We start from the raw sequence: 23,031 nt of genomic DNA on the forward strand, positions 1-23,031 counted from the left end.
GGATGTGAGAAGCGAGGAGGGTCAGACATGTGGAACACGTGTATCCGTCTTCATGTGTGTGTGAGTGTGTGTGTGTGCATGCATTTCATGTACAGCAGGAGCAAAGCAGAAATCCTAATGGGAGTGGGCTTAACTCTTGCACACAGCCTCGCTACATATCTGATTACTGGGACCAGTAATTTTCTTTCCTTAAATAAGGAAGAAATTGGATAGGATGAATGAAATTTGGCTGTCATATTGCAATGATGGTGCAGCAGGGAGATTATGTGTTTCACATAATCGTTCATCATTTCCCAACCAGTGTTCAGGCTTAGCATAATGGAATTGGTAAACTGGTTTAAATCAGAACGTGAGAACAGACTATCAGGCAGACGGTGTGGGTCTGTGGTAATGTCTTCAGACCAGGCAGAGTATTTCCACCACAGAGTTGCACAAACACATTGAATTCCACACCGTGCAAATGCTACCGCTACACACACTGTCTCCGTCTCTTCCCTTTAATACATCAAAAGACCCTTAAACCGTCCATAGAGTCGTGTGTTTTTCTTTTGTGCTTTATTTCATCTTTATTTCGTCTTCTTTTAGCTGTTTTTAAGGTGTCTATGTGGATTGATATCATCCAGAAGTGCACGGTTTCTACGTTTCTTTTTGTATTTCAAAGTAGAATGTAAACACTACCTCTAGTTCTTCATGTTACAGATATAGATCTGCATTCTCTGCAGTAAATGAGACAAAATCGAACATATTCCGATATAAACATGTCCTATATGTAGTGACATATCTGCTGTGACCCTAAGCGATTGAAAGAAGATAATTCTGATGATACCGGGGCGAAAACCAAAAATAATTTACAGGTTAATCTGACTAAATAAAAAAAATCTTCAAATTATAATCCTGTAATATAGTTCAGATGACAGTCAGCAGATTCACAGCTGAGTTCTGCCTTCTTGGATGTTACACTTCCTCAGAAACACACTGGAGGAAGTCCAGATTGGTCACCCTTCACCCATTCTGGTGTTAAGCACTAGAGCCCCCCCCCTTATGGATTCATGACTTGTCCATAAGTGTGAATGTGACTGAATGGTTGTTTTTCTCTCTGTGCCTCGGACCTGTAATTTAGTTGTGTGTGAGTGTGCAGGTGTGTGTGTGTGTGTGTGTGTGTGTGTGTGTGTGTGTGTGTGTGTGTGTGTGTGTGTGTGTGTGTGTGTGTGTGTGTGTGTGTGTGTGTGTGTGTGAATATGTACAGGAGAGAGAGAGAGAGAGAGAGAGAGAGAGAGAGAGAGAGAGAGAGAGAGAGAGCGAGAGAGAGAGAGAGAGAGACTCACCTGTTGGCCACTAGGTGTCACAGTGGTTGTTTCTAACAGACATACTGTTCTGTTTCACTTCTGATCTGTTTTCATCTTAAAATCTAAATCAGGAATTTGTGAACAGAAATGCACATTTCTGAGCAAAGCGTCTCAGATGCAGACATGCTTTTGATCTTAAAAATACGATATCTGGACAGATCTGAGAATTAATTATGATAAATCTGACATCGTTACACATAATATTTATGAGTTTAAAGGGCCTAAAACTTATTGTATAATTATAACATAGCAAACCAAACACATATGTCAAATAATCTCAATAAAATATACAACATATATCTGGAGATACCAAGGGTTTTGAAGAAAAAGAAAATCTGTTTCAAAATGATTTTTTTAAAAAGTCGGTTTTACAAATTTAACTATGTTCTGAGATCTTCTGATGGATTCATTGAAAGTATCCTGAGTCTGCAGGAGCTAGAAGGGATTTAACAAACAAATGTTCTGAAAAACACTTCAGTATGAGCTGCTGAACATGCTTTCTGCATATTTCCATACTTTTCATGTGGAGGAAGTAAATTCTGTGTATATCACGTGTAATCCAACAGTAACTAAACAACCAATGAGCTGCTTAAAATGCATGACAGATGTGACGCCATTAATAATAAGACATAATAAAGAAGAGACAGATTTCTGAGAATTAAGTCCGAATTATTGCAATTATTGTGTCTGAATGCTGCTGCTGCAACATTTAAATTTCCTAGTTTGGGATCAATAAAGTGCATCTTATCTTATGAATATCAGACCTACAACATTTTTCCTGACTGAAGCTTTTTATTAAGTCTGACTTGTTTGCCTTAAGACAGGGTTGTTGTTGTTTTTTCCAAAACACTGCAATAATACTACATATAAATAGAAAAATACAAAAAGGGACACAAATTAATGTCTTCTTCTTCTCCTCCTTCTTCTCTGTGAAGTGAAGCGGAGCAGAAATGTCAAATGAAGCGTCTCTTTGTTGAATCATCAGCTTTAGGGAACACCACTGATCTTTTTAATGCGTTAATTAAATTCGTAGTGAGGAGAACGCAGTTAATGCAGACGCAGGTTCTTTTGCGGGTTGACGCGCCCCTCCTGGCGCTTTATCGAACACCTGTCGTCCCAGCATCCTTTGCGTCTCCAATATGGACGAACTGGCGGTGGAGGTCCGTGGCTCCAACGGGGCTTATTACAAGGTAAAAGCTGGTTTATCCATTCAGTAATAAACGCAATATCCTGTTACACGATAAAATATTCTAGTTGACGTCTAACAGACAACAAAAAAGGTTTCCTACTTGTGTAAAACCCCAGAACCCGTTGTTATTAGCCGCTACTAGCTTAACAAAGCTATCGAAACTAGCTGGCAAAGCTATCATCGTTCGTCAGTCCTCGACTACTGCAACTTTTTAGCGACTATTCTTTATCCTCAGACATGAAAATAGAATATGTCGGCTGCGATCAATAGAAATATTTAATCCTTAAAGGCAGTAATTAATTTTACTCGACGCTCGGTTGTAGCTTCCCCGTGCTAATAGTTAGCTAACTTGCTCGTTGCCTAACTATTGACGTCAAAAGATGTGGCTAGTGAGGAGCAGCTAGCCATCATGTACGTGCAGCCAGCGGAGTGTAGTTTGTTTATGTGTCACCGCGCACGATTTGATCAAATAGCGGACAAAGCATGTGATATTTTACTAATAAAGTCCCTTACTGTTAGTGATTTCGGGCTGTAGTTGACCTACTCAACGGATGTCTATTATTTCACACTTCATCATTCCGAATCTATTTTTTGAATGCGAGAGCCAGCTGTTCTTGTCAATCCCCAGCCGCTGGTATGTCAGGAAAGGGTCACTGATACCGTAGATTCAAAAGCTATTTCTGGACTGCTGTCTGCAACAGTCCTGTCTCCTTTCCTCCTTTCTCTGTATGCTTCCTCTCTCTCATCTCCTCTGTCAGGTTATTCCTTTCCTCCCCCATGGCCGCGCATCTACTGTTCAGATAACATCAGTTTTGTTAACTGCTTTTGTCCTCACTCTAATTTAATTAGGCAGTTATATTGAATGTGGTTTTGTGAATAAATGTGTATTCTTTATCTTAATATGATACCAGCAACAAGTTTCAATCAAGCGGAGTCCTTTGCTGTCAGTTATCATGTTTATTGATGGAGTTGTGCCCTGTAGGAACTGAATAATGTAGGAACTAATGTTGGCCGTGTTAGGTTTCTGCCGCTGAACTCTGAATGTTTTGCTATTTGGTATTGACTATGGTTAAGAAGAGAAGAAAGAATTCAACTATATTAATTAACTTTATTAATCATCAGATAATGACAGGTGAAGCGGCAAGCAGCTACGTTTTGTTGCACCCAATAAGTAACTTGTGAGGGACTTGTGCCTTGATCAAGGGCCCCTCAGCGGTGCTCAGAAGGTAATGTGGCACTTCTTCACTGCCAGTTCACACTCCAAGCTTTTTGGTCCACGTGGGCCTCAAACTGGCCACCCTCTGGTCCCCAGCCCAAGACCCAGTAGACTGAGCTACTGCCGTTCCCAGGTGCAATGAATTATCTCATTGGGTTAAAGCTTGGCTTAGAGATGTAAACATTAAATGATGGTACTACAGTGCTTTATTTCAGTATGTGTTGTTTTTATGTCCTGTAATTGTTTCTGGTCAATCTTAGGGAATAGTACTTTAGTATTTAGAGTAGTAATGACATTTAAAGGACCTCAAATGGTGATTATAGTAATTGTTAACAGCTGCCTGAAGAATCTCAGTCATTTTCTCCTGTCTGCTGTGTGCATCTCAGTTAGGGTCAGTAGTGTTCTTAACTGTATGCTGTCCTGCAGGGCTTGGTCAAAGATATCCACAGTGACTCCCTCACCATTGCCTTTGAGAACAAGTGAGTCATTCCTCTGTAATTCTGCTGATTTCATAAAGAACTTGGAAACTTCGTGACAAATGGGGAGCTACATTTTTAGTAAGTTGAGAATCAACCATCTCATTTTCAGTTGGCAGCCAGAGCGCCAGGTGCCCTTCAGTGATGTCAGGCTTCCCCCGCCGGCAGACTGCAAGAAAGACATTCGAGAGGGTGAGGAAGTGGAGGTGAGGAGAACACACACATAGACATTTATATTTCTGTCCGTCTGTTTTTCCCTGTCATTTTCTGTTTATGCTCATACAGTAATAATATTTTTAATCTGTCAGATCTTGTCCAGAGCCAATGATCAGGAACCTTGTGGCTGGTGGTTGGCTAAAGTCCGAATGATGAAGGGTGACGTGAGTATTATTCCTTTATAGAAATGGTGCTTCTATACCAAATGATGTTTCAGTTTATGGTAGCATGAAGGCTAACAGTATTATATTATTGCTGATATTGTACTACATCAATTTATACTACCTGGCAGAGAGAATTGTGGGAAGAATACTTACAAATGAACATACTAAACTTTGTTTATGTCGACTTTGGGATGTTGTATTTACCACACTGTCCCTGCTTGCCTTCCCAGTTCTCTGTAATAGAGTATGCAGTCTGCGATTCCACTTACAACGAGATTGTGACCTTTGACCGTCTGCGGCCACTCAACCCCAACAAGGCCATCACCAAGAACTCTTTTCACAAGTGCACTGTCCCCGTTCCTCAGGATCTACAAGAAGCGTACGCACAGCCGCTGCACCCTCAATAACATTAAAGGAGGACAAATAAAATGTTTGCTTGCGTTCGACTGATTGTTTTTGGAAGATTAATGTGATGTATTTTCCTGAAACTACAGGTGTCAGAACGAGAATGCCCATAAGGACTTTAAAAAAGCTGTGGGAGCCTGTCGCATCACATACTGCCCTGAGACCAGCCAACTAGTGATTGTGGTAACTGACCTGTGTTTATAATTAAATAATGACATAGCAGATACATACACGGATGTTTCACAGCTTCGTCCATTTTTACAGTGAATGATTTGTAATGAAGTGGTAGCAGCTGAACATCTGCTGATTATTTCATTTTCAACGTGTGTGTGTGTGTGTGTGTGTGTGTGTGTGTGTGTGTGTGTGTGTGTGTGTGTGTGTGTGTGTGTGTGTGTGTGTGTGTGTGTGTGTGTGTGTGTGTGTGTGTGTGTGTGTGTGTTTGTAGTCCACCAATGAGTCGACAGTGAAGCGCGTGTCTTTGCTGAGCGACATGCACCTGCGCAGCATCAGGACCAAGCTGCTGCTTATGTCACGCAACCATGAGGCCACAAAGCACTTGGAGGTCAGTTGGCATCAAGATGATCCAGGCTTTAGTGGCTTTGGGTGGTTTTTTTTAAAGAAGATAGAAAGTAAAATAAATATAATGTGGACTCTTTGGACCTTTTTTCTCCCAGTGATTGAAGTTGACGGATTTTCATCCAGTTAAAGCCTACAGATGAACTGTTTACAAAATGAGCATAATGCCAAATCTAACATTGTTTGATGGTTTGTGTAGAGCTCCAGGCAGATGGTGTCAGCATTTCAGGAGGAGTTTGTGGTGAGAACGGATCTGATGGGACTGGCCATCGGCAGCCATGGCAGCAACATCCAGCAGGCACGGAAGGTTGCAGGCGTCACTGCCATCGAGCTGGATGAAGAGACGGGCACCTTCAGGATTTACGGAGAGGTAGGATGACCTGTGGAGCTGTAAATGTAGTAAAACAGTAAAGTAGGACAGTAAATGTGTGCATGTGTTGCATTCTTAACATTTTTACTGTTGCTGACCTTTGTTTAATACTAACTGTGTGCAGAAACAGGCGGTGCTGATTTAAGGTCCAGCATAAAAACTTTTCTTGCTCTTCTTTAGCGTACAGTTTGTCACAATGTAAGTCGAAGTGACCCTGTGTTGTCTTTCCAGTCAGCAGAGGCAGTGAAAAAGGCCAGGAGCTTCCTGGAGTTTCTGGAGGACTCCGTCCAGGTGCCCAGGAACCTTGTTGGTATGTAGAGATAAAAACCTGGTAGCAGAGATGGTGATAATTACGTTTCGTTATGTGTGACTCACTGTCACATCTGATTCTAATTTAAGTTTGTGTGAATACATCATTATGAAGTGCTTTCAGATTCATTTTTTTTCTTACTTACAACTGTGTTTATTTATCCTGCGCCACAGATGAAGGGAGGTGAACATAATCTGTTCGTTCATCACATTTCCTTTGTCGGAAAACTCTAGATTTGGTTTTCTCAGCAGATCTTAAATTTTATTCAAATTCATCGTCCCACAACATTCTCCACATACAGCAGTGCTAATGTGTAATTTAGAAACATTTATCATTTGTATTTGTTGTTTTTAAAATGAGTGGCATTTGTCTCATGTGCGGGTTTCCTCGGCAACAGAGAAATATGCACACATCTGTCATGTACTAGTGAGGTGACATTTTGAGAAATTTGAAAAAATTCTTTATTTAATTTGGAAAATTGACCGTTTTTTAATCATACATGTGATTAAGGAAATTCACCTGTGGTGGGGACCTGCAGTATTTAATGCTTGTTGTTGAAAGTCACCCCCCTCCTCACCCCACTCTCTGTCCACAGGCAAAGTAATCGGGAAGAACGGCAAGGTCATCCAAGAGATCGTGGACAAGTCTGGTGTGGTGAGGGTCAAGATAGAGGGAGACAATGACCCCAAGCAGCCCAGACAGGAAGTGAGCCTCCGACTCAACCTGTGTAGTGTTACTTAAAGTGTCACAAGTTGTGTTTGCTCAATACAAACAGTGCACACACACTTTCCATTTCAGTCCTGTACTAACATGTGTGTTGTGCTTTTGTGTTTTGTTGACACAGGGAATGGTCCCGTTCACCTTTGTTGGTACGAAGGACAGTATCGGCAATGTCCAGGTTTTGCTGGAGTACCACATCGCTTACCTTAATGTAAGTGTGTGTGTGTGTGTGTGTGTGTGTGTGTGTGTGTGTGTGTGTGTGTGTGTGTGTGTGTGTGTGTGTGTGAGAGTGTGTGTGAGAGAGAGAGAGAGAGAGAGAGAGAGTGAAATGTGCTTGTTTTCGATGCATGTTTTGCTACATTGTTTTTGTCCTAATAAGACTTTTATTGCGTGCGACCTACAACTGTGACCACAGCCTGTAAATGTCAGGCAGTATTCCATTCAGATGGTGACATGGAGGGGCACAAGGGAAACAAGTTGCATTCATTTCCATCCATAATGACTGACTTCCATTTTTTGTCCACCATCATGCCGGCTGGTCTTCATGAGCTTCACTAAAATTCAAACAATAGTGCTACATTGATTTTGTTTGGTGCAAGAACGAATAATGGTGAATGAAAAGCTACCTGCACACTACATGCATACAAAACGCTTCAGGTATCATTATAAAATATAACTGCTCACATATAATATTCACACTCTTTGAAGAAGTCATATTATTTGCCCATTATTTGGGGTGTGAATAACCCATCAGACACAAATGTCAGATTTATTTTTAGATGTTAAGATATTTTCTTTTCAACATTTTATTTTTCCACTTACTGTTAACAGTCTCTTCAACGGATTTTCTGATTATAATTGTTATATTTTCAATCTGCATGATAAGTGTCATGAATTCTGACTTTCGTACGTGCAAAGTGAGATGTGTGTATGTGTGAGTGCCCCGTCCTGTTTGCATGTTTGGTGCATTGTTGGTGCTTTGTGCATGTTTATTTGAAACAGTTTGTGTAGGATGTGGTGAATCTTCTTGCGAAGGGCTGGCAGCTAAATTGAGGATTGTGCACAGAGATGCATCCTAGCAAGACTCAGAAAGAGCAACAAAAGGCGCACTGGATGGGATGTGGTTGAGTGTATGATGATTCTACATGTTGATCCAAAGACGATCATTCTCACTCATTCTCTTTGTCGTCATTCTAACCCTTTCCGCTGTTTATTTTCCGCTTCAAGGAGGTTGAGCAGCTCCGTCTGGAGAGGCTGCAGATTGACGAACAGCTACGTCAGATCAACCAGAGTCACCGACCAGCTGACAGGGAGAGAAAAGAGAGAGGGGAAAGAGGAGGAGGAGGGTATAACACAGAGGGCAATGCCACTGCCTCTTCATCCTCCGTACATGCCGGTCGCTCCTACAACGGGAGAGGGCGTGGGCGCAGAGGCCACAACTACAGCACTGGATATGGTGGGTACCTTCCAAATGGTCCAGTTGTTCCTGACTTTTGTGTTGAAAATCATCTGTGGAAGAATGTTAACGAATCATAAATGAAATTCTTCATGTGTTTTAGCATCTGTCCTGACTCTTTATTTTTATAGGCACCCACTCTGAGCAGTCCAACACTTCTGAGACGGATTCAGAGCGCAAAGATGAGCTCAGCGACTGGTCCCTTGCCGGAGAGGATCAGGACAGGTGAGCTGTGTTTCCATCGGAAACAATGATTCGCTTGGTGCCTCGTTTGATGCAACATCTCAACTTTTAAAGCCTTTTTTTAAACTGACTGATTAACTTCCTGACCTGAAGGGAGAGGGATAGAGGCTCACGCCCACAAAGAGATGGTCGTAGGAGGCCTGGACCCGGCAGAGGACGAGGACGGGGAAGAGGAGGATACCACAGCTCTGGTAAGAGTCACTCTTGGTGGATAGTTTTGACCTGATTGTCTCTGGTTCTAACTTACATTCTATGATTAGGACCCAGGAACTATGAGGACAGCCCTGCTTATGGAGCGGCGGAGACAAACACAGAGACGGACCAGACAGCCGATACAGATGCTAGTGAGTCTAACCTGCCTGCAAACCGCCGCAGAAGATCTCGACGGCGCAGAACAGATGAGGATGCCACTCTGATAGATGGCATGAGCGAGTCAGACAGTGCTTCAATGAGTGAAAATGGAATAGGTAGGGAAGTTACATTATTTGGATGATTTTACAAGTCATGCACACTCAAATTCATAGATTGCATGCAGGTAAATCATTGTTGTGAGAATTTCATCAACAGTGAGTGATTAAGCATAGTTTCTAACCAAGAAAGTCAGTCTAACGTTTCCCAGAACATGCAGCGCTGTATCATTTCCCTTTGTTAAATAAAAGGAGTTCAGTGCAGTGCAAAGACAGCTCTCTGCTTTAAAGCCCCCCCAACCCATCTCTTTGTGACGACCTGACACCCTTAGATGACCCCGCAGCTAAACCTCAGCGTCGAAACCGCAGTCGACGTCGCCGCGTCCGCTTGCCCGAGGAAAGGCAGTCAGGTAACCGTAGCAACCATTTCTGAACCGTGCTCCTTGGATGAAAGGTTGCGCACCAGGCCTGGTGTTTTGTCATGTGCCAACTGTAACTTACTAAACCGAACAACTGCTAATATATCTTGAATTACCTGGAAACGGATTGTGTGTGTTTGACACGCTGGCTGCCTCTAGTCACACTAGTGTGTGGTGCTTTATGAAGGTGTTCACCTCATGGGGTTTTTTGGTGTGTGTGTGTGTTACCAACGCCTCCCCCACTGTGTTTACTTTCAGTCTGGTAGATGCATGGAATGCACTGCTTGGTTGTGTGTGTCATAGTAAACAGGACTAGTTACATCTCTGACATGTAGAGTTGATTGTGAAGCTAGGAGTCATGTGTATTCTTCAGAATGAACAGAGCCTGGGAATGTTGTGACGAGGAGTTATTAAAGTACCACATCAGTATGAGATCACTTGAAGTGAATGATGTGCAAACCAAAACCGGACCACTGGAAAACGATCACAGTAGCGATCAATACTAAAGGATGTCATGATGTTCCTGTGGAGGCAATAACTCCGTCTGTGGTTCATGGTGGGAAAAAATAAAGAAGGTGAGAGATTTATTGAATTAAATGTCCAAGAGCAACCACATCGCTAAGAAGCTGCTAGAGTCGTTTGACTAATGGCTAAAAAGATGTGCATCTTGGATTTTATTTTTGATTTAGATTAACGTTTTTCATTAAAGCCTTAAGGTGAGATGTGAGGTAAGATCATGCTCTTTTTGTCTCCGTGCAGTGACTGTGGCTGACTACATATCCAGGGCCGAGTCTGAAAGCCGACAGACCACCAAGGATACCAAGAAAAGCAAGGATGTGGTTAGTGTGTGGTCTTTAGGTCTGCATGTAAAATGAAACCTTTTTCCTTGGATGATCGATGGTGAATTTGTTTGTCACGTATTTCTGTTTTCTGTTCACTAACAGGTGGAAGCCATCCCTGAGGATGGCCCGCCTCCACCGACGGCAACTAATGGTTCCAAACACGGAGCTGACGGTAATGACAATAAGACCACCAGAGCTCCCAGGCCCTCCACAGAGAAGCCTGCCAACGTTTCCTACAAGGAGGATTCCAACCCACAACCTGTCGTCAACGGGCTCTCTTAGTCAGACCTGAGCAAAGGAAACGGTTTCAAATATTTACAATTCTTTGGCTGCACTCGATTGAATCTCTCCGTCTTTGGAGTGAAACATTTAAATACAAGAAGCACTGCTCTTTTTTTAAACATTACAAATATCTGAAACCTATTCCGATGCACACGAGTTCTTAACCTTCACTCGAGTTCTGTCCAACCAGTCATTGTACTACAGTTTTTATTTTCAACAGTTCTTCCTGTATGAGCTTGCCAAAGATAGCCAAACAGACACATTTACAGACACTCATCTCGACGGGCACAGCTGCTTCAAAAAAAGAAAAAAAAAAAAACGCTTGGGAAAGGCAGGAAGACGGTCAAACAGAGTGTTGCGTCTGTTAAGCAGGGCTGCGTTAGCAACCAGGCAATCACTTTGGGTTAGCAGTTCAACCCATGGGATTCCTGTACGTCGCCCTGGAAAGTTTAAACTTCAGTATTTTAATGTTAAATCCTTGAGAAACTGCTACAAGTCTGGTGCGAGAAAGGAGCGCACACCAGGCGCCGTGGGAAAGACGTTTCTGCTGGTAGCATGTTTCTGGTAACGTGTCTCCGTGTGATTGGCTCCCACTAAACATAGTTTTCAGTCCAGTATGTTCTGAGTGTTTATAACAGTGTTTATAACATCCATATAAACTGTGGTACGAATGCAGCAGGTTTTTTTAATCGGTAAATACAGCAGGGTTTTCAAACTGATTGTATTTTACCAGGTAGACTCAGAAAATGCTTCCTCCTTTTTGTAAGAATGTTTTGTGACTCTAAGTAGTTTGTCGATTAAATATTCTGCATGAGCAGACTGACAGTGCGGATGGGGATAGGGGTGGGGAGGGTATGTTTGACATACTTGTGATCAGCTGTTGTGCCTTGAGAGTAGATTCAACATGTCGTTGCCTGGCTCTGCACACCATCTGAAATTGTCTCACTTATTTTGGTGTTGCTTTTTGACTCCCTGCCTGCCGTAGACATCCCACATGGACTAAACGTTCCCTGATTGGACAGAAGGCAGGTGGTGGCAAACACTGAAAAAACCCTGAAAGGATTTCAGAGGCATATCTATTTTAAAATTCGGTTTGTTTATTCATGTTTGTTGGGAAATATATATTAAAAATAAGTGTTGAGGAGTGTGCCGTTAGCTGCTTTCCCTTTTTCAATATGCAACCACTTCACTCATAGAGATGTTATTACAGCGTGTCTGGAAAAGACGATAGAGAAGTTGTTTTCTTTGCACTGAAACCTAAACTTTGTCTGTTAAAAGTTGATTGTAGTTGAGTGTGGGAACTGGCCCGTTACCATTTATATCTGGACAGAGATGTAGCCATCAGGGCAGGGTTTCCTGGAAACATCTCATCGCTCAACATTTTAATCAAAGATGACAAGAAGGATACCGATCATTACCGCTTCCTTAAAGAAACCCCACAAGGTCACATCATTCAAATGAAGTCCACAACTGCATGAATCCTGTTTGAACAGGAAGGACCTGACTCTCCTAGTGATGAGATGTTTCTAGAAAGCCAAAGCCGGGTGACAAATTGTTTCACGGTTCTTCCACAGACTGGTCGGCTAGAAACTGCTCATGACTTTTCCACTAAGGAAGGTTTATTTGGTTTATTTATTTAAAGATGTACAGTATTTAAAAAAAACATAAAAAAACAAAAACAAAAGCTCTTTTTGACACTAAAACATGCATTGCTTAGGGTTTTCTTTTAAAGCAGTAACTGAGTTGGTACATCCCAAGTGTTTTTTTTTTTTTTTTGGGCCAACTACAGTATGTTTTTTTTTTTTAACGGATCATTCTGGTTGGTTGACGTGCAATATGTTTTGTATGCAGGTAGTTCTTAAATAAACTCGATCTTCCATTTAGATCTAAAACCCAACTGTGTCCATTTGTCTGTCTGCGGTGCCTGAAGGCTACCAGAAAGCGATTCTTGATTTCGAACACATTGCAGTCTTTTCATCTTAAATCTGTGACTGATATATAAAATCACGACTTTCACAAATTTTTAAAAAATGGGGTCATTGTCCATCAAATAGTCAGCTTTTGCTTTTACAAAGTCACAGTTTTAATTTACTGCTAATTCTCTGGTGTAGGTGAGGGGGCTGTCACCAGCCCCAGCTCAAAACCCTTGCTGTTGAACAAACAGGCTGCTGTTAAAAATGTGAATATCATTTGAGGTTGCTGGCTTGTAGTAAACCAGCTAAAAAGAAGGTAAATCAAAAAGGGAATTTCTCCATTTGTACAGAATTTATTTCAGAAAAATCAAGTCTAATGATCGAGTCAGTCGCTGCAGCAGGATGGTTGAGATCAGAGTTCATTTGTACTTCATCTGGCTGTCCAGCAGATCCTTCGCTTCGTTTATCTTTGCTGCCAAGTAGGGAGAACCACCTGCCATGCACACACACACACACATACACAAACAACTATCCATATCAATATTTATTTGCTATAAATAAATTCACTGAGCATCAGATGCATTTCGAGCCAACCTTACCCCTGTCTGGATGGTTCAGGATCATCAGCTTTCTGTGGGCTTCTCTGATCTTATTCTTGTTGGCTGTGGGACTGAAAGACAGACCAGAGGTCCAACAGTGAATCATTGTTGTGCTAATCAATGTGAACAGATCAACATGTGCACCCCTGGATGGTGCAGAGTGCTCGCATACCTGACACCCAAAATCAGGGAAGCTTCTCTTTTGTTCATCGTGGGTTCAAATCCACCTCTGTAGTACCCACTTCCAAAGGCCTGCAAAAACATAAGCAGGCAACAGCTCACTGGTGGATCAGGAAAAACAAGTCATGAAGTAAAATAAGGAATGAGACGATGAATGCATCTTGTATCTTCTTTTACTTCTTACCGTCTTCGGGAAGCTCTGAAAGGCTTGTTTCACCTGAGGCTCCATCTGCTTCGCGGCCTGCAAGGCATAGCGACCTGCAAGGCAAAACCGAGGGGAGAGGAAGGTATGCATCTGATATAGTTGCGGAACACATATTTTCATTTAAATAAACACCTATTGTATTTTTTTTTTACAGTGAGACTAGAAGATATACCTTAAGTAAATATAAATATTCAATATTACATGAACACAAGAGCAAAATATCCAAATTCCTGCCGTCAGATAATGTCTATGAAGATCTGAATGGTGCAGATATAACAAGTACTGCACATGTAACGTGCATTATGAGACTCAACCTGGAGGGTAAATCAGCTAGCTTTGCTTCAAATTATACTCACCTGCGAATCCAGCTGCTGCCAGAGCCAGTCCCACGGCCACCATGGAACCGGCCTGCCGGGATAAGTTGACAAGAGGCAGGGATAGCAAAAAACAAAGCAAAACACTGAGGTCAGAATGTCATACGGCTGCGGAAATAAAGGACACATGCTAAAATTTTAGCTTGAATCGAACGCCATTTACGTTCGATCAAGTTATGGGCCATGCAAACATGTGGCTAACGTTAGCTCGCCCTTTCAGAACGATCATTATCGCAGTGATCGGCTAACTGCTAACAGGAAGCTAGCTCAGACAGTTGTCCCGTTTAGTAAACACAAAGTCGGACCTACCATGTCTGTCCGTTACGTTCCGATTCCGCTGAAAGTCATGGGTATAACTTCCGACCTCTCATGCTCGCTTTACATGATTGTACCGGAAACTGAGCAGCACTGTCGTAAAACATTGTTGTGGTTTTTCAATGGGGAGACGGACTTGAGCATTAAGCTCCACCTACAAATCTAATGAATTCACCAGCCAATCAGAACGCTGTCTGCGTCACGCGGAAGTTGAGCGGAGCTGTAAGGAGGTAATTAAAACTTTATTATGCCTCATTTAGTTTACGCAAAATTAGTTGTTTATTTGTGTTTTATTCTACCATCAACGCGTGATGTTAGCTCGTCTAAATTAACATTTTAAAATTTATCTGAATATCTGTTTACACTTGAGCCAAATGACAATTTAAACATTTACTGTTTTTGGAATGCTAATGTTTAACCGCGTCTCAATAATGCTAGCTTATTACAGTGGCAGGTTGTAACTACGTAGATATTAGAATGAAATGTTAGCTAACATTAGCCGCCCAAAGCAACTGTTTATAACAGAGTAAATTACAGTTCTAGTAAGAAAACCACAAAGAGGACAGCTGAGCATTGTTATTATTATTATTATTATTATTATTAATTAGTCTTAATTTTAAGGGCCAAATTTGTTATTAGTTCTTTCAAAAGTTATACACTTGTTGTAAGTCAATACATTTCAGAATAAGTCAATTAAATTAAAATAAGTTTTCAGATATAGGACATTGGTTTAGTTGCTGTTGCTAACCACACACCAACAAACTAATTTTTTATTTTAGTGTAACTGACGTTTACAACAACAGTTGCTGTTGTTAATAACCAATCCCATTCTCATTCCATGGCCGCTCAAAGCTCATTCCTTCCATGCATCAGTGGAAGGGCTCTCTGGAGGGGGGGGGGGGTGCAGACCGTGCTCTATTGATGCTGCTCCACTCCCATGTTTGCTTTGCTGCCACCGTTTACACCTTAATAATGACCTGAGGTGAATGCCAGCACAACTGTGTCCGCCTTCCACCCAAGCAGAGGTCTAATTTGCCTGCGCAAGTTAAAACACTCGTGGGTGTTCAGGGCCTTTAGACAATCATTTGAGGCTAGTGTTTCCTGTTAATAGCTTATAAGAGGTGTTGTACTTATTTGGGGATTTCTGAGCTGTATTGGCTTTTATTAGTCTCATTTTACTAAATGATAAAAGGTTCTTACACCCATTGTGGAAGAATAAGGGAAAGACAGTTGACCAGTCATACATCTTTTATCAAACCAGATCAATTTTCTCCCTGGAAACATAATCATTTTCAAAGCCTGGATATATGTTGACCCCAACAATGAAATCAACTTTTTTTCTGTGATTCACCAGTCAGAGCTTCCAGTCTAGCATTATGTTTTTCTTTATTCTTAAAAAGCACATCTTTCTAAGAGAGAGATACCATAAATCACTTTCCAAAATCAGTGCATTCAGTGTTGAATCCAGGAATATTTGGCTTCCCCCCCCCCCCCTGAATCAATAAATCTATTAGTAATGGGACATGGACCAGGCAAGCTAGGAGAACATGTAGTATTATCAGGCTTCATCAGAGTGTTTTAGAACCGCAATGGTGCGTATCATCCACCAGAAGGCCTATGGCTCATGCAGCAGTTATGGCTTGAAGTGACAGCTTTCCCGCAGCTACACCAGGAACGGCTGCTCCCTTGTCGGATGTAGAGGCTCCCTGGCTCGGGCTGATGGCTAGTTATAGGACAGAAGATGCTGTGAACATCTGCAGGCTGTCTGTAAGGAGCAATTTACACCCAAACGTGCCCTGCTGCGTCTTTCCTAGCATTGGACTGAAACATGACGGCAACTAACACAATGTGACAGTGAAGGGCTTAATTATTGCCCCTATCATTTGCATAATTACACTGTTTTTCTGAGACACGGGCAGTATAGAAATTGTAAATTGTAGTGGACCTGCTGTCTCTCCTTAGTGGAAGTCGTATTTGAATGGAGAGAGCCTGTTTTGCTAGCCAGGCAGCCAGGCTTAGGCAAGAGGTCCCAATCAGCCAGCCTCCCAGACTGCTCATTCAATAGGATTTAAAAAGCCAACTGTGTGGAGAAATGAGAGTTTTGCACCTCAAATCATATGGAATTACAGTGCTGGTTGCATATGGGGGGAGCCAGTGGCAGGCACAAAAGCCCACAGGAAGCAGCTATTTCTGTGTGTTTTATTAACCCAACCAAGCAATTTAATTCTTTTGTTCGGGGGAGTTCTACTTCATTGATTAACAAAAGCGGGGATATAATTTTTTCAGCCCCTTTTGAAAAGCCTGAAATGTCAAGCCTTTTAAAGGAGATTATTCTGCCTGTGTGTAATGAATAGAGCCCAGAGTAACCTTTTGTCTACAATTAAATATTCCAGCATAAATATAAAAGAAAATCAGAGATGGGGAAGATTGAGTCAGGAGAGATTGGAGAGGTAGATCCTCTCCCTGATAGTGGCAACAGCCTGGCTCTAATTAGATATGCCAGGCTGGCTGTGAGCAGTCACTCTCCACAGCACGCAGAGAGAGGAGGCAGCCTGAGAGACGAGGATGGAGGGGACCTATCTGCTCATCTGTCTGTCCAGCGCCTTCCTCTGGGCATCCAAAAGGTATTTCAGGAGACTTTGTTGTGTTGTGTTGCCCACCGTTATTTGTTTTCCTGACGTCTTTGTCACAGAAGAGCCGGAGCCTAAAAGGCAATGCCTTGTGGGAACTGCATAAACAGAGAGGGATAGGAAAAAAGTTATGGTTGTGTGTGCGATTCCGGGGATGGATTAGGAATAACAAAGACACACTTCAGGGACAGAGAGTGGCTTTTTTTCTGATTCAGGAGGTAGACTGTGATGCTGCGTGGAGGTGATGAAGAGCGATGAAGTTTCCACTGTGTTTTGTGAGTTGAAGTCAGACTTGGCATTTGGATCGCGTGCCGAGGAGGTTGAACTGCAGCTGGGCCAAGGCGACCCGAGAGCTTTGAAATGAAATCTGAGCTTTGTTATGTTGAAAACATTTGGTCAGAGTTCTGCTGTGAGTTGATCAGAAGTTGTTTTAGGCTGTTGCTGAAGAAATTGTTGCGACTGTCATCTGTTTTAAGCACTGATTTAAAGAAGGGAGTTATGAAACTCAACTCAGTCCTCTTTTAATGTGGACTGGCTGCTCTAATCAGGATGGATGCTGACCTCTGTGCTTCATATTTATTGACCAATCACTTTTTTGATGACTTCTCTAGAAGGACAAATTTCTGCCAATAGGAACGGTGATCCTGTTGGAGTTTTGACACGACACGTCCGTTCATGTCTTTTGGACACATGCTCATACTTTATGTCCTCCAAAAGGTTCATTAAGGAATCACTGTCACATCTGTAACACAATGATTTCACTTTTTACTAATATCACCAGTTATCATCCTAAATTGTTCTTAAAATGATTTGATTCCCAGCACCATCATCTCTTTTTATGGAGAAAAACATTTAAACATTAAAAAGTTTATAGCAAATTATTAAAAAGAAAGTTTTATCAAGTTCTGTTCTGTTTGTGACCCTGAAAAATTGGAATATGTTCAAATTTAAGTAAGGACAAACATTTTGAGTAAAAAATTCTCAAATAATAACTTTATGTATTGACTATAGAAATCTGTATAAAATAGGACTGTAACTCAGAATATTTTCATTTTCTATCAATCTATTAATTCTTTTGCACAAAAAATGTCAAAAAATATTTGAAGATGCTTATCACTTCTTTGAAAAGGTGAAGTCCTCACACCTTCTAACTTCACATTACTGTCAGGGTGCTAAATTATTAAAATATATTCTCATATCAGAAGCTGAAATGAGAATATTTAAACTTTTTTATTTAAGAAATGACTCAAAACAAACCATTTATTATCCAGATAGTTGGTGGTTAAATGTAATAGTTGACGTAATTGACAAAATCCTTCACGTTTTAAGAAAAATTACAAATACAGACGTCAATACGAGACCTCAAACTCTTGTTTGGCTCTTCTGTGATGAAACTGCACCGTTGATGTGTTGAACTTCTCCACAGCCACAAATGATAAAGTCCTGGACAGCTTCAGTTTATTTCCACCAGAGCTGAGCGTTAGTCTGATGGTTTTCTCTCATTCTTTGGAAGTTCTTCAGCTAAGAATGTTTGGTATTTGACTTAGAAGGCATTAAAGACAGATCTCAGATGGCTTTGCCTTCTTTGTACAAAGAGTCCTGAACGCCCTGAAGATCATAGAAACACTGTTTTCAAACCAGGTTGTTTCTTAATGTGGGGGGGGGGGGGCTTTGATAGGATGAAGAACATCTTTCAGTTGCTTTCCTGGGAAGTACAATAGTTCATGCACGCATGTTCTTTATGAACATTATGAGAAGTAGATTGATAGAAGCTGACAGACAAATGGCTTTGCTGTCTTCCCCATCTTGCAATGAAACGGGCCTGTTTCTGTTTTTCTAGTCAGCGTCACAGAAAGACAGTTTGACTTTTTGAATTTCCTGACCACAGAAGGAAAGGTCAATGTGTCGACCCTTGAATTCAAACATTCAAATAAACGTTTCAACATTCAGAGTCCATAGCAACAAGCAAAGAGTGGGATTTCAACTGCAAGCCCTTCTTTTTTGTGATTATGTTCGGAGGAGACGGGTGTGCAAATGTAGTTATTGTCATCTTTGTGTGAAAGCAGCAATACTTCATTAGTAGTATGTAAATGTAAGAACAATGTTCAAGTAAGGGCATGTAAGTGTTGTTGGCTAAATTTACTTCAAGAGACAAGTGTTTGTGCATTAGTTTGTCAGTTAACCAAACCCAATACATTTGAGATGATAATCTGTCTCTGAACCAGGAAGGACATAAATATGTCTGAAAGGAAGACAACCAATAAATAAACTTAAAGTCCAGAGTTAAAATACAACTACTACTCAGACTAACTATGAAAAAAATTACAGCTTCCAGCACACACACGCTGGTTTCCATGGAGATGATATCTGTTGATGAGACAATGATGTCATGACCTTTACCTTGACTGTCTAAAATAAAGAAGACTCACTATTTGTCAGAAAACGGCGGCCTTCCAAAGAAAAATCACTCAGCTCATTCCACATGTTTCAGTGAGAGTGAGGAAGACTCTCCATCCTGTTTGACCTCCTTCCTCAGCAGGAAGTAGAATTACAATCATTCTGAACTGAGCCCTACACTAAACCGTTAAATCGAAACTCGTCCCACACATTTTTTTTCTCCCAGACGGTTTGTCGGTGCTTCAGAGGGCTGATTGGAGGAGGCAGCAGGAATAACAGCAGGTCATGAGGTCACAAACCTGTTATGATAACTAAACTGAGGTCAAACAAACCAATCACAGCCTGCTGATGTTTCCCAATGACAGCAGATTAACAACACTTTGTTAGTTTAACGCCGTAAAAAAATTGCACGAAAGGAATTTGCCTTTTGTTCAGTTTTCTGTTTGACAATGTTCAGAGATACTAACACAGACTTTAACAACACATGTACAGTAAATAGAAATAATCCCTCCTTAGACTGTCGGAATGAATGCTGCCATGATCAGTAGGATAATTTATGGTCAATAATTTCCAAAAATGAATCATTTAATCATATTAGAAGCAAAAATAGATTTTTTGAAATCATTTTATATTTTAATTTGCTGCAGAATTCTCTCTAATTCCTGGTGAGGAGGCCGTGGGTTTTTACTGGTTCGTTAGACAATATTCAGTTCTTTTTAAACTAAATGACTCATGAATAATGGAGGTAATGATTTATTCCAGGATGCCATTCGCAGGTAGCAGAAACATTGCAGGAGTTGCTGAAGAATTTAGACTGTGTGGGTTTCAGGCTGCTTTAATCTCAATTAACCAGTGGTTGATAATAATATTGGGCACAAATTAACAAGTAATGTGAGGATAATGACCTGTCTGCTCATTGAAGCTAAACTGATTAATATCATGGATGTCTGAGCAAAGGCAAACTTTCTTTTCCATAGTGGCTAACATTAGCTAGCATACCGCTGTCGACAAGAAGCCACCTCAGTCTCAGAAACATAACTAAACCAAGTTACTGCATCATTAGTAGCGCTCTGCCCCCCCCAGGATGATGACCTCAACGTCTGACCTCAATACGTGAAGTTTATACTTTAAAATATACTCCAAACTCCAGCAACCTGAGTTGGATTTCATGTTAAATTGTAGGTTTTCTTGTGTGTTTAATGGTAAAACTGTCTTTCCCTGCAACGGTGAGGTGGCCGGACATAGTTGGATGGTCAGGGCACATGTGTAAATCTGGCATAATGCTGATTTTTACTTTCCCCCAAAGAAGACTGCTAGGTTGGCAGAAAGGAAACAAGAATTATTCAATCAAACAGCTCTCCTTCCATATCCAGATTTGACTCAAGCAGCATAAAGCTTTCCACATAATCCTTTTATCAAACCCTCAGATGGAATACTCTTATTGGAAATGCCCAGAGAGAGAAATAATATTCAGGTCATTTCTATCTCCAGTTTATTTTCGCCTTTTTAAAAAAAAAAAAAATCACCCCTGCTTTCGGTTTTTATCTTGAGACAATAATTACTTCAGGTTTGCGGATGGAGACCTGACTGCTGATTAGGGATGTTCTCTGACCACTGAGGGAATCTCTGGCCTCATCAGTAATAAAAGAATCAAATTGTCCTCTATATAAAAAAAACCCAACAGTCTGGGGAAGTGGGTCGGGTCTGTGATGTGTTGAGCCCCCGTCAGGCGGGTTGGAGGGTGGATGCAATGTGGGTTGGCTGGCGGTGAGGGCTGGTGGTGCTAATATCTCTAAAGTGGTAGATATGGAAGCTTTGAGAGCTGCTTTTCTGTCCCGTCAGCATTTCACAGCCTTATATCTCTGCTGTCAGAAGGTGTGTGTGTGATAGTGTGTGATGTGTGTGTGTGTGCGTGCGTGCGTGCGTGCGTGTGTGTGTGATTGTGTGTGAGTGACGGATTACAGGGGTGTGTGTTAAAACAATATTCCCCAGTGGGAGGGCGTTATTTTCTTCCTGAAAGCTGTTTTGAATGTTTTAATCTCCAGGAATGAAATAGCTTCTAGTTTATTGTTTACAACTGTTAGATGTCCAATAAATATATGAAAGCACAATTACTTTTAAAGCTTTCATATTTAATAAAAACAAAACACCCGACCAGAAACATGTGATACTGATAAACAGAATAAGCTTCAGAATTAGCGACCTTAATGCTGTTAGTATCCCTAGCTGGGTTGCTCACCGAGTTAGATGATGCTCAGTATTATTCACAGGACTTTAGTCATTTTGATTCCATGTTAAAACGCAGCTTGAATAAAGCTGCCGTCTTCACCCTCTGCATCCTGGGATGTCAGATGGTGATGGAGTTTCTGGGACACATACCTGCACGCCTCAGATGTAAATAGAATGAAGCTCAAGTGGATGAGGGGAATGGTAGAAATGTGGAACATCAAACAATCCGGCTACATGAGACATGAGACAGGATCACAGAAAACCTTAACAGCGTTTAAAAGTTGTGCATTATTATCTATAGATGCTCTGATCTTTATCAGTTTGACCCAAACTAGGAAAACTTTTATGACAACCTAAACTTTTTGAAAGGGAGGTTCTGAGCTGCTAGTTACTGGTTTTAGTCATAAACACCAGTTTTACCCCAGAATAATCACAGCTCCTGTGCTTTCACCTGTTATCAATGTCTTCAGGTGATTCCATGTCTCCTCACATCATCTGTTACATCCAAATTTCCATGCATTGACAGCATCTTTTCTTCTATAGTCATGGCAACAATTTGCCTCTTGAGATGTTCTTTATATATTTATGTATTTATTTTTCTGGTTCACCTTTTTGGGTCGAGGAATATCTCAACTACTTTTGAACTCATTAAGATCATATTTTGAATGCTAATGATCTTAAGATCTTCTTCTTTACATCTCTGGAACTTTGGTGCGGTTTTGCTTCCCACTTCAAAATCACACAAAGAAGACGGATTGGCAGTCATTGAATTTCCGTCTGTGAAAGATTTCTGCTTGTTTTGACCTCGCTTATGGTTTAACGTTCTACCTCTGGCCTCTGCTGCCTGGTCAGCGGATCCATGAATGAACCTACCTCCCAATCCATTAGTCTGCCTGAACCAGAGTGGGCAAACCAGATCTTCATCCTCTGCTCCTCAGTGTGTGATGATACTGTAATGGAATAACAAACCAGAGTTCAATCCTCTGCTAGTTAGAAAGCAGGAGAGCTGTGGAGTGTGTGTGTGTGTGTGTGTGTGTGTGTGTGTGTGTGTGTGTGTGTGTGTGTGTGTGTGTGTGTGTGTGTGTGTGTGTGTGTGTGTGTGTGTGTGTGTGCGTGTGCAGACCTATAATTATCCTCCTGAAGAAAACAAGTGTGGAGTGAGTAGTCCATTGTGGAAACAGGATTACAGCCTGTGAGAGAACAGAACGCTCCGCGCTTTGTGCCGGCTAATGTTTCTGACTTCACTCTGAGCTCCATATGTTTGCGTAGCGTCAAATCCTTTGGTTCAAGCAAGTGTTGTTAATTTCCCTCCCTGTCCATTCTGCCGAATGTGCGACTTTGTCGAACGCGGCCTGTAACGTAGGCCCTCGGAGCAGGTGGTTATTAATATGACAACACACTTTTACATGCAGGCAAACACTTTCTTTCTCTGGCAATCAAACGCCTCGTCTACTTTGTTTTGATGTGGAGCGTAAGAAAAAGAAGAAGAGAGAAAGAAAGAGAAGGCTAGCTCGTCTTTCTCAGAGTTCCCCGCGTTGGTTGTGTAAAAAAA

General features: G+C 41.4%; 2 protein-coding genes across 5 annotated transcripts; one reads left to right on the forward strand and one right to left on the reverse strand.

Annotated features, from left to right (window-relative positions):
• The first annotated feature begins 2,458 nt into the window (after positions 1–2,458).
• On the forward strand, positions 2,459–12,106 carry fxr1 (FMR1 autosomal homolog 1). Of its 4 annotated transcripts, none has more exons than XM_068319089.1 (18): positions 2,459–2,536; positions 4,178–4,230; positions 4,340–4,433; positions 4,536–4,607; positions 4,838–4,986; positions 5,102–5,195; positions 5,458–5,574; positions 5,788–5,958; positions 6,190–6,268; positions 6,864–6,973; positions 7,104–7,199; positions 8,216–8,444; positions 8,576–8,669; positions 8,781–8,878; positions 8,948–9,154; positions 9,427–9,504; positions 10,273–10,352; positions 10,458–12,106. In XM_068319089.1, the coding sequence occupies exons 1-18, from the start codon at positions 2,486–2,488 to the stop codon at positions 10,635–10,637; spliced, it is 2,052 nt and encodes a 683-aa protein (XP_068175190.1). In that variant the 5' UTR covers positions 2,459–2,485; the 3' UTR covers positions 10,638–12,106. The 4 variants fall into 4 exon arrangements, with proteins under 4 accessions (XP_068175190.1, XP_068175191.1, XP_068175193.1 ...); XM_068319090.1 differs by having other exon boundaries at positions 7,107–7,199; XM_068319092.1 differs by having other exon boundaries at positions 7,113–7,199.
• A 145-nt stretch (positions 12,107–12,251) lies between these two features.
• dnajc19 (DnaJ (Hsp40) homolog, subfamily C, member 19) lies at positions 12,252–14,325 on the reverse strand. Its single transcript, XM_068319094.1, has 6 exons — positions 14,218–14,325; positions 13,891–13,942; positions 13,514–13,587; positions 13,322–13,401; positions 13,150–13,220; positions 12,252–13,043 (listed from the first exon to the last, which is right to left on the reverse strand). The coding sequence occupies exons 1-6, from the start codon at positions 14,218–14,220 to the stop codon at positions 12,970–12,972; spliced, it is 354 nt and encodes a 117-aa protein (XP_068175195.1). The 5' UTR covers positions 14,221–14,325; the 3' UTR covers positions 12,252–12,969.
• Between the last annotated feature and the right edge of the window lie 8,706 nt (positions 14,326–23,031).

This window comes from Antennarius striatus, chromosome 7 (genome assembly GCF_040054535.1).
Source record: "Antennarius striatus isolate MH-2024 chromosome 7, ASM4005453v1, whole genome shotgun sequence".
NCBI classification, from domain to species: domain Eukaryota; kingdom Metazoa; phylum Chordata; class Actinopteri; order Lophiiformes; family Antennariidae; genus Antennarius; species Antennarius striatus.

Bases quoted from the DNA above. Each gene is read 5' to 3' on its own strand.
- fxr1 (XM_068319089.1), top strand. From the start codon at position 2,486: ATGGACGAACTGGCGGTGGAGGTCCGTGGCTCCAACGGGGCTTATTAC. The intron at 4,987-5,101 runs GTACGCACAGCC...CTGAAACTACAG, and splicing joins CCTCAGGATCTACAAGAAGC to GTGTCAGAACGAGAATGCCC. The intron at 5,196-5,457 runs GTAACTGACCTG...GTGTGTTTGTAG, and splicing joins CCAGCCAACTAGTGATTGTG to TCCACCAATGAGTCGACAGT.
- dnajc19 (XM_068319094.1), bottom strand. The intron at 13,221-13,321 runs GTATGCGAGCAC...TCTGTCTTTCAG, and splicing joins TCCCTGATTTTGGGTGTCAG to TCCCACAGCCAACAAGAATA. The intron at 13,044-13,149 runs GTAAGGTTGGCT...TGTGCATGGCAG, and splicing joins CCTGAACCATCCAGACAGGG to GTGGTTCTCCCTACTTGGCA.